General features: G+C 42.0%; 1 protein-coding gene across 1 annotated transcript in view; it reads left to right on the top strand.

Moving 5' to 3' along the window:
• The first annotated feature begins 439 nt into the window (after positions 1–439).
• Positions 440–15,260, top strand: part of LOC144671461 (ras-related protein ORAB-1-like) — a 48,293-nt gene continuing 33,472 nt past the window's right edge. The window contains exon 1 of the mRNA XM_078533388.1: positions 440–701. Within this exon, the coding sequence (XP_078389514.1) occupies positions 679–701 (23 nt within the window). The 5' untranslated portion in view covers positions 440–678. The remainder of the gene's footprint in view (positions 702–15,260) is intronic.

The following is a 15,260-nucleotide window of genomic DNA, read 5'->3' as shown; positions in this document are numbered from 1 at the left end:
ACATACCACTTTAAGAGACATTGCACTTTAAGAGACATACCAGTTTAAGAGACATATCAGTTTAAGAGACATTCCAGTTTATGAGACTTACCAGTTTGAGACATACCACTTTAAGAGACATTGCACTTTAAGAGACATACCAGTTTAAGAGACATATCAGTTTAAGAGACATACCACTTTAAGAGACATTGCACTTTAAGAAACATTCTCGTTTAAGACCCTTAGCACGTGACTCAGCTGCCCTCGTGATCCCTCTGCCACGTTCAAGAATGACGTCAGGCCAATTTGTGCCTCAAACAAACGTGCTGCAGTGGCCCCGCCTCCTGGCTGCCCCTATTGGCCGGCCGGCACGTGGAGGCGGGTGAGATGGGGAGACGAGCGCTGCTATTGGACGGGGTGGCTGTTTGTCAGGTTAAAGGGGCGGGGAGGGAGGAGGGGGGGGTGGTGGTGGTGAAGGACAAACTTGAGTTGAGCCGCTGAGTCTCCCGGTCGATCAGCTGGAGACTGGCTCCCTCTGAGCCGCCATCTTTAATCCATGGTAACATTGTAGCTGCAGTGGTAGCAGCGTCGGGTTACATTGTATCCGGGGAGATTGTTACCGCCTGGGACCAGGACAGGACAGGAGAGACAACCTTGCAGCCTATAAACCCCTCTCAAAGAAGCTTTTATCCCTCTGAAATGTCAGCCATGAATCCCGAATAGTAAGTACTGGGGCTGGGGACAGGTGGAAGTCACTGCCTTGGTGCAGCTCTGTCAAAACTCCTCCTTGACTTAAAACAAGACTTGCTAATGTTCCCTTTGTCCAGCAGCCCCCTTATTTTTCCTATTGATTCCTGTGTGTGTCTGTGTGTCTGGTGGGGGTGAAACGTTTTAATTAGTGTTTACATCTGGTTTACATTTAAAATGGTACCTGGGTTGAGGTGTATCTAGTTTCTGCTGTGAAGCAGGTTGTTGGGAGAGGGGGGGGGTGTAACTCTTGTGGGCTCACAGGCTTTGTTTTGGGGACATTTTTTGCTGTCGATGTAAAGTATTCAAAGATATTCAGTGCAAAACTGTTCCTTGCAGTTTATAAGTGGTGGTTTTGGGGCCTTTTGAGATCTTTTTAAAAGGGGTGGGGGGAAACTTGGTGTCCCCATGTTGTTATTTCTGGACATTTGGGGATTCAGAGTGGGGCTGTACAGTGATCATTGTAGCACTGACCTGGGGTAAGGTGCATTGCCAGCTCCTCCTGAGGATGTGATCTGGCGATTAACCACACCCCATCTCATCAACCATTCATCGGGGCCCCACTGAGCTTTTCAAACTCCTCTGTTTTTCTGTAGACCAATTTACTTGGGAGCTGTAACAATGAACCATCCAGGCAAAATATAGTCTTTCATTTATGGCATTTTTTAAACTAGAAAATGCTTTCATGGGAGACATCGTTTGGAGAAATTATCCAGTTTTTATCACCTTTTTCCAAACCACTGGGCCTCTGTTCTGGTTGATCTTGTAATTTGGGAATATTTTTGTGTTTTGGGTGTGATTTTTTATTTTACTGTCACAAACCTTTGGCATGTGGCATTTTTTTTTTTGCTTATCCTGGTCCAGTTCAACATGGGCTTTGTCCTCTGGATATTGGGGGTGGGTGGGGGGGAAATGGGAACTGTTTGCAGTAGCTTAATACATACAATCCTGCTAGTTCCATTTCAGTAATGGGTATCAAGGAACAGTATAGCTGCAGGAATGGAATTGCCTTGGAGGGAGGGAGGGAGGGGGGGTTGTTCCCTAAGAACAGTGCAAAATAAAAATTTTGTATTCAATTTTATATTCCAATATGACAACAAGAAGTCACTGGGAATTTGGAGTACATTAGTCTGTTTACAATGTGTAGCACTGGTGCCTACCCCTCCAAGTGAGTTTGCTATTGATGATAAACTTTCAGTTACTAGTTCACTGTTTGTCATTGTGCTGCAGCAATACTAAATATATTAAAATTTGACATTTGAGTTTTTTTTACCTTTTTTTTTCCCCTGTGCTGAATAAAACCAGCAGACTTGGCTCACTGGTGCCAGTAGTTGAGAAGAGGAGCTTTCATTTGATCTTTGCACAATGAAATCTGTTACTGTCCATTACCTGTAACAATTGCTACTTGAGCACCCCCCAAGGTCTGGTGGAATGTATCAGTCCATGTGAACTCCTCCCATTTCAATGCTCACCATTGTATTGCCAATGCTACTATCTGCTCCAACCTGGAATTGCTAATGTCTTTGTCAGGATAGAATGCTTTTAAAACAAACAATTACCAAACTAATCTTGATAATTGGGGCTGGGTTGCATTTTAAAAATTAAATTGATCTGTCTTTAATTAAAACTTGATCAACATGATAGCGTTCAATAATGTGGGAGTTTTTCTTCCATATGGAGACTTGTACCCTGGGGGCTTGTGTGTAGTTGAGTGTGTGCTTGTTACTCCTTGCTGATGAGTTTGGAGTGAGATTCTCCAATATCCATGAGAGGCTCTAATTGGGTTGGTGTGGGTCCCTGCCCATGGGATCTCTGTAGGAGAGAAGACTTTTCAAATCTCCTCCAAATAAAGCCCATGTGTTTAAAACTATTTTAGTAGTGACTGTTTTCCCCATTCGCACTAACAAAACTGCACCTTGTGCTCTATTTTATTCTGGGTAGAAGCTGCCTTTATGCATCAGCTTCCACTTCATCAAGGTGCTGAATCCCAAGAGTCTATCTTGTCTGAGACAAATTGGCTTCATTTTCAGAGGCTATTCTCCGGTTAATCTAGAGATCCTCGGATATTGCTTTGTCCAGGGATGACCTCCCAGAGCAAACAGCATGGCTAAAACATCACCTGATAGCTGACTTTAAACAAGTGATGGGGGAGGAAGGGAAGACCCACTCAGCATTGATCAGTGTCGATTCCCTTCTGTTATCAGTTACAATTGACTTTTTCTAATGTTTCATTTGTGGGGAACTATTTTCTGAAGGCAAATTTTACGAAGTGCATACAGTCAAGGCCGTTTAAATAGATAAAATGCTTAACCTCTACACAAATCCCCTTTGCAATTTTTCCAATGACAGCTGTCCCTGTTAAATTATTACGAAATGTCTCATTATTCATGTTCTGTGTCTAGTCATTTTTATTACCAATTAATGAAGTAATTTTTTTTTACCTGCAACGCTTTGTGCAAATCACCAAGTCGATAAACTGTGACCAGCTGAGCATCTCTCCATGGAGAGAGTTAACGTTCTAGGCTGTCTACCTCCATGAACTTTGAATTTCACTATTGGATGCTAAGTCTCCAAAACTTTGGCAAATGTTGCAGTTTATCCATAACAACTTGAGCAGTTTTTTTCAGTCTTGTAATCTTTTGCATTTCTTTGCTCTCATGCCGGACTTGTGCAACAGTCAAAATAATTAGGAAGTTACTCCAGAAAAAGCAGAATTTGTTTTTAACTAAATTCAACCTTGCACTGCAGCCTAGGAAACAGGAAGGATGGTTTAGAGAAGATTTAAGGATGAGGTGAGGTCTCGTTCCAAAGTTGGCTTAAAAGGCTGAAGGTCCACTTGCGAGGGGTAGTAATCAAGCCAAGGCCAAAAGTTGTACATGAGTAATTTAATGGAAGGTGACTTGCCTCTATATAGTGCCTGTAACATGATCCATGTGCTTCAGAGCTTTGTCAAACAAAATGGCTGACATCAGGAAATAAGGCAGGTAAGTTTGTTTTTTTAAGGGTGGTGTTAACAAGGTAAAGAATTAAAAGTTAGGGAGGAAATTCTAGAGCTTCAGGCCCCAGCAGCTGAATGGATGGCCACCAGTGTGATACAATTTAAGATTGTTTTAGGACTGTCGTTAATTTGAGGTATGAAGGGTCATGTGACCCTTTTCTGAAGCCTGCTCGACTTTGTTTGATAGACTTTTAATTTTTTTTTGCTTACATGAGATGTGGGTATGGCTGGAAAGGCCAGTATTTGTTGCCCATCCCTAATTGCCCTTGAGCTGAGGTGGCTTGCTAGGCCATTTCAGAGGGCAGTCAAGAGTCAACCACATTGTTGTGGGTCTGGAGTCACATGTAGGCCCGACCAGGTAAGGATGGCAGATTTCCTTCCCCAAAGGGACATTGTGAAAACCCATCTGGTTTGCAAACAATTAATCGTTTCGTTGTCACTAATATTCCAGATTTGAGTTTAAACTCCACCACTGCCATGGTGGGATTTGAACCTGTGACCCTAGAGCATTAGCCTGGACCTCCTAGGTTACTAGTCCAGTGACATTATCACAACATCACTTTCCTTGCAAAGGGACCCAGCTTGTTTTACTGGGAAGAAGGTGCAAGGTGTCTTACACCTTGGCAACAACCTGTGTGCAGACAGTGGATAGGCTGAGCCTTTGAGTTCCCGGCAAGTGAGGTTGTTGGATTGTATATAATTGTGCTTTAAACTGTCCGTGACTTCCAAGGGGAAAGCTGGGGGTCTCAGACAGCTAATTGAAATTTCTACACGGTAGAAGTAGGCCTAAGTGATTCACCTGGTATGGAGCTGGGCTTTGAGCAGGTAAGGGTTTTTAAGTTATCCCTGAAATACTCGGACAAGAGTAGTCTGCCAGGGTCTGGGAGAGAGACAGCATGACACTGGTTTGCCACACAATGTGGGTGGGAGCTTGTGCTGAGATTAGAAGGACCAAATTTGAGTTGAAACAAGATTGGAAGATTCACTTAGCTTGTGCTAGAGGAAAAAAATTCAGTGGTGGGGAAATCCTTACTGTGAAAGACAATTGAGATTAAAAGTTCCCAAGCTGAGATAGGGAAAGAATAGATGTAAACCCTTGGGATCTAAGAATTGCCTTAAATTGACTCGGGGTAAAGGACAGTGTAAATCTGCAGCGCTTTCAATTGTGCTAAAAGAGAAGGAATATTGATGAAACAGTGCTTTTAGTCTCTTGTTACAGCTGAGTCTTAAAACATGAAATCTTGACCTGCCATTCTTTCAGACATTAACTTAAATAAATTTCAGTTATCAGTCTCTATGGAGATTGTAATTGTTGGAGTGATAAATTGGGATTGCAAAGGAACCAGAATTGAGTGCATGAGGATGTTGGGGTATGGAGGAGAAAGGCCATGGGGGAATTTAAACTAAGATGAGAATTTTAAAATTCATTAATTTACTGAGCACTTGTGCAATGTAGCTCAAGATCCCCAGACTTAATGTCTGTCCAGCATTAGCATCACTAGAGTAGCTGGAGCAATGCAATTGGCTTTACCCTGGTTTGATGAGTGACAACTACCAGGCTACCTGCTGATAACAATGTTGTACAGATGCTGGGTTAGATCATGAGAGTGCTTATGGAATATTTTATTAGCAGCATTGATGGACTTTGGTGGGGGGGAGGTGGTTGGTGACAAGTGGGTGGAAGTTTTTTAAAAAAAAACAAGCAGATTTTCCCCTCCCTTTCCCCAGTAAACTATAGTGGTTAATGTTGTTGCTTGACCAAATTAAAAAATGTCATTGGTTGCTCAATTATTTTGTTGCTAGAGCGAACTTTTCCCTGTAGCAATGCAATTCTCAGCTCGGTGGTTTTAAATGTGCATGTTTGGGGCAAAGTGCAATGTGCAGTATAGCTACCCATTAATGCCACTGTGCTGAGTTTTAACTGACTTAATATCACGCTGTCCTAGTTAGTGCAATCTGCTGCAGTGACTCCAAATGAAATGTCCTTGCACTCCTGGTGTGGAGAACTCCAAGTGCAGGTGCTCAAGAAGAAACCTTCTCTCTGCAGACTGAACATTGCTAAGGAATGATTGGAAGGTAGTAATTAATCAAGGTTCTGATTTGTGTTATCAAAACTTTTTAAAAGACGACATTCCCATAATCACTGGTGCCCAATAATTTCATTGGCCACTGAAGTCTACAACAGGTGGATGAACTTCAGGCTGTCCAAACATCAACAACCTGCACATGTATAGTAACTATTTTTTTAAAAACCACCCAAGACAGTGTGGCTTTCCCAACACTCCCACAGTCTGAACTGAGTTTATACATCAAAAAGTGGAGAAAATCTAATGCTCTTTTCCTCACTGATTATTTTTATTGCGTAATGGTTTTTACGTGACATGGAACAAAGGTTGATATTAAACTATAGATTAGCAATTATGTAATTGAATGGTGGAAGAAGCTTGGCTCACTCTTGTCCATGTTTCAGAAGTAGGCTTTAAGAGCCTAGGATGCAGTGGTGGGCTTAGGACCATGCAATCTCTCAGACCCAAGTGGCTCCAATGATTTTAATAATTTTGATTTGCCCAAATGGACCCTCCACATAAGGTAGGAGTACCAAGCAGTCAATATTTGTTGCTGGGTTCAGGGTTTGGAGTTCCAAAGCATGGTAGAAGCTAAGGGTAACAACGATGAGGTGGAGGGAAAGTACATAATCATAGGAGGAATAGAGGGTTTGGGGGTTGGGTTTGGAAGAGGTTAACAACAGGGACTGAGTTTATGAAAGGACATGGTGGTCTTAAGGATATTCCTGTGGTAACTCTTTTATTCATTAGCCTGGGGTACAGGTTATTTTTCAGCATGGTGGGCTAACTGTAGAGGAAAACCAATCCTGCTTGGAGTGCTGCCTTTTACTCCTACATCAGAACCTTTTGTGCTCTGGTAAGAGGGAATTTCTTCTGAGTTGAAGGACTAATTTGGATTAAAAGCAAAAAAACTGCAAGTGCAGAAAATCCAAAATAAAAATACCTGGAAAACCTCAGCAGGTCTGACAGCATCTGTGGAGAGGAGCACAGTTAACGTTTCGAGTCCGTATGACTCTTCAGCAGAACTAATTTGGATTAGCTTGCAGCAGCAAGTATTAGCAAGGCTCTTTACAGCAACAATGGTCACCTTCATTTACCATGGGCCTTTCTGGCACCCAGTTCGTGTTTTCTAAGCATCGGTGCTTAGTGACCATACTTCCATTTAACTCTGGTTCTGACACCTTAGCTGAGTCACCATACAGTTGTAACAATCACCTTGTGGTTTTTGTTGGGTACATCAATGCTGCAACGTCTTTCCCTCCCAGTTGGAGCTACTTCACTGCCCTACTCACTTTTTAAAAAAAAAGCTTATGCCTGGAAAGCCACGATTAAAAATACAATGAAATGAGGTCACTAATATAGAAAATGCAGCAAGGCCCCACTAACAGCAATATGATAATGATCAGGTTCTGTTTTAGTAATAAAAGCCATGCTAGAAATACTTGGGTCTGGCAGCATCTGTGGTGAGAAACTGTTAACATTTCAAGTCAAATGACCCTTCAGAATTGAAGGAAGATAGAAATGTGGTGTGTTTTATTTTGTTGGAAGATTGGGGGGAGGTGGGGGGGAAGAGGGACAGGACAAAGGGAAGATCTGGGATAGAGTAGAAGGTGAGAGATATTAAATGACACGGTGTCATGGAACAAAAGGCAAAGGGAAGTTTTTTTTAGATACTTTAGCCCTCAAATCAATACTAAATATTTACCAGGGCCTATCTAAAACTGGAAGAATTGGTTCTAATATTTCATTCCATCGTTTACTGACATACTGAGTGAATATCCTTGGGCTGAGAGTCTGTCTTAAATGTGGCTAACCACAGGAAATATCTCTTAGTGAGAGCTTAACTTCTGCCCTTCTAAGGGTGAGTTCAGTTCGCACTCCAGGGACTTTACTATCATCTATGATGACACTTGTACCATACTGGAGAGCTGCACTGTTTACACTTGTTAAATTAAGGCCCCCCATTCCATCCATTTAGATGGATGTAAAAGATCCCATTACATTGTTGAAGGGAGAACTCCCTGCTCTTTACATCCTTGCTAATATTTTTATCTCCCAACAACTCCTTGAACTGTAACTGGTAAACTTATCTCATTGTTTTGGTGCCATTGTTGAGAATGAGTTGCAGCATTTTCCTAATCTAAGTGGTTTGTGGGATTAAAGTAGAAACTGAAATGCCAAATGTAAATGTGGAATTTTTAACCTTCATCGGGGATGCCGCTTGTGGTGTTATGATCTTGGCGTTTTTAAAAAAAAAAACTAGTTCACACCTCGAGTGTAACCTTTTTTTTGAGGGATCCTGCAGCAAGACTCAGTTTGTCATTTGGGAGTACAGAACTTGAGCATTGCTGAGAAAAGACATTGTTGTTGAAGCTTTTTGTCTTGTTCTCATCAGGACATTTGCAGGAATACCAAATGTAAAGGGAGCAACAATTTTTACTTGAGTGCTGATTGGTTGGCAAGTGGACTCTGGTAGATCATTTGGTGCCTTGCCTGTTGCAAATGGCCAAAGGGACATGCTGTTTGATACAATCTGCCAGTCTTTGGGATTACAGCCTACAGAGTTGGCATCACACTAGCACTGGAATCCAGTTGTTTCCTTTAGCCTTGGTATTCTTGCATCTGTCCTAGTGAGTGCAAGGCAGTTTTAACAATTCTTTTTAAGCAAGACTTGGGGCTCAGGTCAAACAGTGGAAGTTCACTAAGATAAAAGCAAAAAACTGCGGATGCTGGAAATCCAAAACAAAAACAAAAATACCTGGAAAAACTCAGCAGGTCTGGCAGCATCTGTGGAGAGGAACACAGCCAACGCCTCGAGTCCGAATGACCCTTCAACAGAACAGTTCAGTGACTGCAATCAAGTATGAGGGACCTCCAAAAGCAAACATCTAGAGAAACACCATCACTGTTAGCAACTTTTGCATTTCCACGTTTAACTGAAACGTGCAGAAGTTGCTGTTGTTTCTAGGAGTAATGATGCCACACTGACAGTGGACTGGCACTTGGGCCTGAATTTTTCTAGGCTGAATCTGACAAATCAGCCCTTGATGTGTCTTATCTTTTTAGTGAGCTTCCATCAGCCAGGTTGGCACCAAAAGGGAAAGAAACGTCTGGGATTTTTTCATGCGTTCGTTTTGGTTGACAGGAGCAGTCTATTTCTTAAACTTTCATTGTGCTATTTAATCGTAAAAGATCCAATATTTTGATCCTAATAATCGGACTTTGGTGCGAGATCCTGAGGGGTTTTGACAGGATAGATGTTGAGAAGGTGTTTCCACTAGCGAGGGAAAATCGAACGAGGGGGCTTTGTTACAGAATAAGGGGACGCTCATTTAAAACTGAGATGCGAAGGAATTTCTTAGGGCACTACATGTCTAGAATTCTCTACCCCAGAGAGCTGTGGAGGCTGGATCACAACGTATTTAGAGGTAGATACATTTTTGAAATATCAGGGAGTTGAGGGCTGTGAGGAGCTGGCATGAAAGAGGAATTGAGGCCTGGGGCAGATCAGCCATGAGCTTATTGAATGTTGGGGCAGGTTTGAGGGGTCAAATGGCCTACTCCTGCTCCTAATTCTTACATTATATAAATGAGTAGCAAACTGACATTAAGGAGTGTGGCCATATAGGTTGTGCTTGTGTATCCTGAAGTTCATATGTCACAAAGGCATTAATTGCACTAAGGCAACAGGATGGTTAGATAAAGCGTATGGGATACTTTATTGGTTAAGGCACAGGATACAAGAGCAAGGTGGTTATACTAGAACTGGCTGTAGCTAGGTACTGGTCATCACTGAGGAAGGATGTGATCCCAGGTTAGATTAGATTTTGGGATGCTGCCAGGAATGGAAAATTTAAGGGGGAAGAAATAGGCTGGGGTTGTTTTCCTTCAGAAAGGAAGCTGAAGGGAGATTTAACTGGGAGGAGCCTAGATAGATAGGAAGGACCTATATTGTTTGAGGTCAATAACCAGGGAACATAAATTTTGTCAACTAGTTTAAAATCTCTCAACTCCCCCATCCAGTTGCTTCACCTGGAAGGTGGTGGTGTGGAACTTGATTGCCTGTAAGGATGGTAGATGCAGAAGCCCTGGATAGACACCTGAAGGATTCTACCAAGAGCCGAAACATGGAACTGGGGTGGATAGGTTTTGGCCTAGCATAGAGAAGATGGACTGAATGGCCGCATTCCATGCTGTAAATTTTAAATCCTCCCAAAACTTACTTTAAGACTTCCTTTTCTAAAACAAAAACACTCTCACTCTCTTCTAATACTAGCTTGAGTATTCATTTTAATGTCCCCTTGAAGAACTTTGGGATGCTTTTTCTGTTTAAAGGCACCTAATGCTCTGCAAAGTCATTGAAGCTGAGGCAGAAATTCCAGCTTTGTGAAAATGCTGAAGTCAACAAAGTGTGATTTTTGGCTAACGTCAGATGGAGAAAGGAAGTACATGTGACTTAATTATAAGCTTGTAGGAAGGGCTGATAGGGCTTTCAAAAGGGGGAACTTCAGAATTATTGACAATAGGGATAAAATATTTGTAGTGGGAGAGATGTTCCCCTACATTTGGTGAATTCTTTCCTCTTCAGAGTAAGACCTGGATTCTGATTAGCAGAAAGTAATTTGAATTTTGCACCATTGACCCATTGAGCAGCCTGTGTAAATAGCCAACAAAACCTTAGTTTAACCATAATATGTGAAACTATTTTACTTTGCACCATGTTGTAGTATAAATGCAGCCTAATTTCAGATCTAGAGCTTAACCCTCAACCTCCAGAACCAAGAGGCATAAATCTTGGAGGTATTGTTCTGTTCAAGTCCAACTGGATCATGACTTCCAAGTTTAGCTTAAATTTAATGTCTGTAAAACAAATTCCCTATTTCCTCATCTAATGAGTAAATAGTATGAATGCACTTGAGGTGAAGCTGGATAAACAAGGGAGAAAGCTGTGCTGACTGTTAGATGAAGTAAAATGGGAGGTGGTTCATGTAAAGCATAAGCACCAGAGAGTAGTTTGGACAGTGCACAGCACAAATAGGCCATTGTTAGTTGACAATCCCATTTGGCCAGTATGTGATCCTTCTGTGGAGGTGGTGGTGGGTGGGGTGAGGGGAAGGGATGTAGGAATGTTAATCTTCTAGGGTATTAGTGAATTTTTGGTTCAACAGGAGGTATCTTTTTTTTATTAGAATGCTTTTTAATCAACACTCCTAACTTTGTCAGTATATTGTTTGCAATTAAAATGCTGAAGTACAGCCAAAGCTGCTTACCTGGAGAGAGACATTCCTAACTTGATTAGTTTTCTGAGATTTGACCTTTGGTACTAGTGGAGATTCAAGATCCAGAACCAGAAATGCAAGTTTGAGGTGGAGCTTGCTGTTAGCCTGAGCCTGGGAGAAACTTAGTGCTAAAAGGAAAAGGGAATGAACATCAGTATAATCTGAAAGTTGCCAAAGTCCAGGGTTGCCAACCCTCCAGGATTGGCCAGGATGCCCCAGGACACTGCAGTCCTGGGGGGGGAAAGTTTTTTGGCATTGAGCATTTCTCTTTTACCAGATATAAAATCATTGAAAATAGTAAAAAGGCTGTTTGACTGACAGTCAAAGCAGCACCATCCAATTGGGTAATGAGTCTTTTTGCTTTCCAATTGGCGTAGGAAGGCGGTACATCACAAGGATGGACGTGTTGGCCGATTAATGGCTGGAGTGTTGGAGTAACTCATGCATTCCTGGAGGTTGTCACGTTTAATCACTGTTGACAAAAGTCAATGGTTCCAAAAACTGATTTGAGCTGAGTAACGATTGTTCTTTGCAGTTCCACTTAAATTCTGTAATTAAGTTGTTATAAACCGTTCTCTAATTGGGATGTTCCATGCACAAATGATCTGAAGCCCATACATGTGTCTAAGATTTTGGTTGGAATCGCTTGTGCATGTATGGAGTTAACAATTGCTTCCATAATAGTGCCTGAATGCTTCAGTCCCCAGGTGCTTCACAGGAGTATTGAGTTACAAGGGGATAGTAGCCAGAAGCTTGGCTGAATGAGGCAGAGGTTGGGGTGGTGGGAATTCTAGAGTTGGGTCTGCTTTAAAAAAAAAATGCAGCCACCAATGGTACTGCAAGAAAAATTAGAATTCTCGAATTGGAACACAGGCCTGAGGGTTGTAAGGCTGGAGGAGGCTACAGAAATGTAGATGCCATGAATGGATTTGGAAATGAGAACTTTCTACATATCATATTGCATAACCTGGTCTTAATCACATTTCTGTTTGTGCAATCTTGCTGTGTGTAAATTGACAACTGCTTGCATTGCAACAGTGACTGACTAGTGCTTTGGGAGGCCCTGTGGCTGTAAAAGGTGCAATATAAATGTAAGTCTTTTTTTCCATATGTCTTAGCCCCCAAAGAGCCTGAAATTCTGGTGTGACCTTGTTACTGTTGGTAATCTGGCAGTGGAGAGGTGGTGGGGAAGAAAGTGCAACTAGTTATGTTGGAGGAATGGAGTGTCCTAGGAAAAGGGAATGCAAGGGTGGGGATTGTATAGCAGGAGATGCAAGACCAGAAAGGGATTTGAAATAAATCAATATTTGAAATATAGTATGTTCTAACCCTGTAATCCCCTAAGAAAATGGCTTTCAAAGCCAAATGAGCCCTACTGTGGACAAAGTGGAAATGGCTTTTTAAATCCAGTCTCTTGTGTGCTGTTTCAGTGAATCTTTTTGCTTTCAACATGTGCTTTCCTCAAAAAGATGTTCAATAAACTAGTTCCCAAATCAATAAAACTTCCATTTTTGGTCTGTGGTGCATATTGAGGGTCAGAGTTCATACTGTTCATCTGTAGACCATTTGTCATTAATTCCATTGGTTGAATTTCTTGTGACTAGGTGGGGATGAGCAATCATCATATGATGAGACATCACCACAACCCTTGCCTGCAACTGCTTCAACTTTCAGTCAGATGCAAGTTTGTTTTTTTGCTCCAGTCAGTGTTCAATTTCTAAAACAGTCAACCTAGTGAACTAATTGTACTGACTCACTTTTTTGAATGCTGCTTTTATAGGTGGATGTTGCTGTGAGTTGAGTACTGCCTTGCTGCACCCTCTCCCAATGAGGGGAAAATGTTTTATCAACAGTTATGAAGGATGCATGATGAACTAGAGAATCTGCTATTGATGAATAGAAACACTGTTCCCACCCTGACATTTCATTGATACTTGGCTTAATGTTGTGTCCTTCATTAATTAAAAATTGAATCAAGCTACTAGGCTTGAAATTCACACACTGACTTCAACCACTCATACCCATCATTTGGGGCTGAGTCAATACCTGCTTGAGACAGCGATGACTTCAAATTTCATTCACTCGCACTTGTGAATTTTCTTTTGGTAAAATGTACAAGCTTGTGACTCAAGTGTTTGTGAAGTAACTTTTCGCCAGGGCACAGTAGCACTTTGTCTCCAGTGTCATTTTTCTCACTGAATTCCTTTGCAATGACCAGTGTGTAAGCAAATGCAACAGCCATTTTGCACACCAAGATTTCACAAGTAGTAGTGAGAGAATTTTGTAAAGTTGTAGTCTACCAGTTCAAATTGGATGCTACTGAAAGTACAATACAGCATGTGGCACTGAGGTGCCTTGATACAGTTGCAGTTACATGTGATATTTATGATATACATTCTGTTAAGAAACCCGTACCTAGTTCGAAGTTCAGAGGTCAGGAGTTCTATTTCCAGCTAACCGCGGGCCTCCTGCGCATGCGCCAGCCGGGAAATGGCCACATATACACAGTTCAGAGTACTTAACGTTCTTCAGGCCAGGGGCTACCCCTGCACAGAAGGGAAGAGAACCAACCTGCCTCTTTAGGCTGATGACCTGATGCGGACTGCCATTGTAGTGGGGGTGTCCCAGGGAACAGGACACAAGAAGGGGACAGGGAGGGGGGACAAAGAGTTCCCAGGTAAGGGATGAAGACAGGTACAGGAATAGGTCCTAGTTCCAAAGTAGAGAGCTGCAGGGAGCAGACTTTGAAGTGGGCATGAGAGAAGCCCTGAGGGTCCAAAAAGGCATCTGAAGGTTGACAACTCACTTTTGGGGCAAAACTACCCCTTTTGGGGCAGTGTTCTGCTCAGCATGGTCAAAGACCTGAGATTGTGCTTTGAAGATGAATCTTCTGTACTAACATCCAGGGGAAAAGAATCTCCAGGCAGGATTGAAACCCTGTGAGGTGGGTCATTGCTGAAGATAGACTCTCAGAACCTTTATGATGCAGAAGGAGGAGGCAATTCAGCCTGTTGAGCCTGCACTAGGATGCTACCTAGTCCCACTCTCTACCTTATCCCTGTAACCTTGCATGTTGTTTTTCAGATAGCAACCTGATTTCCTTTTGAATACCTCGATTAGACCTGCCTCCATGTTTTTTCCAGATTCCAACTGCCCTCTGGGTGGGAAAAGGTTCCTTCCCATCACATTTACTCCCTTGGCAATTATTTTGAATCAATTATTTTGCCCTCTAGTTCTTGATGCTCTCTGGATTGGGAGCAGTTTCTCTTTTTCCTGTCCACACTCCTCTCAGGTGCCTTTTTCCCAAGAAAAATAGTCCCAACCTCTCATCAATCCTCATAGTTACAGTTCTTTATCCTGAGAATCATTCTTGTGAATCTCCTCTACTCTTTTCAATGCCTTCACACCTTTCCTCAGTATGGTGTCCAGAACTGGACGCAGTACTCCAGATGAGGCCTAACTATTATCTTGTACAAAGTCACCATGACCTCCTTATTCTTGTACTCAATGCCCCATTCATAAAGCCTAAGACACTATATGGGCTTTTAACTGCTCAACATGCCCTGCTAACTTCAATTACTTATGTATGTAAACATTGAGGCCTCTGTTTCTGCACCTCCTTTGGAGTTTCTCCTTTTATATTGTCTCTCCATGCTCTTCCTGCCAAAATGAATCACCTCACACCTCTCTGCATTGAACTTCATCTGCCACTGGTCTGCCTACCAATATGTCTGTCCTCTTGAAGTTTAAGACTATCCTCATCACAGAAGTTAGCAATGTTTCCAATCTTTGCATCGCTTGCAAATTTAGAAATCATGCCCTGAACACAGTCTAGGTCATTAAATACCAGGAAGATCAAGGGTCCCAATGTCCCAAGTGGGAGCAACTTGGAAGAGAATTCCAAAATTAGATCTCCAAATGTGGGGATTGGAAACCTTTGAGTTAGTGAGAATGGTTGGTTCAATGTGACAAACATCTGGGTGGGTTGTTGAGAAACACTTGGAATCTAGTTTGGTTGCATCTGCCACCTATTGGGTGGTGTCTGACCACAGTTTACCTGTTAATTCACATATACCTGTACTTGCCCTGAGTGTTAGAATATAAGATATTGTAAATTGTTTTTCTGAATGTGTAGTTTATTTTTGTTCAAAACCCATGGAATCTTATGATTTTATTCGCATGGTAAATATC

This window comes from Cetorhinus maximus, chromosome 32 (genome assembly GCF_964194155.1).
Source record: "Cetorhinus maximus chromosome 32, sCetMax3.hap1.1, whole genome shotgun sequence".
Lineage (NCBI taxonomy): Eukaryota > Metazoa > Chordata > Chondrichthyes > Lamniformes > Cetorhinidae > Cetorhinus > Cetorhinus maximus.
This window is presented reverse-complemented; position numbering and strand designations above follow the sequence as displayed.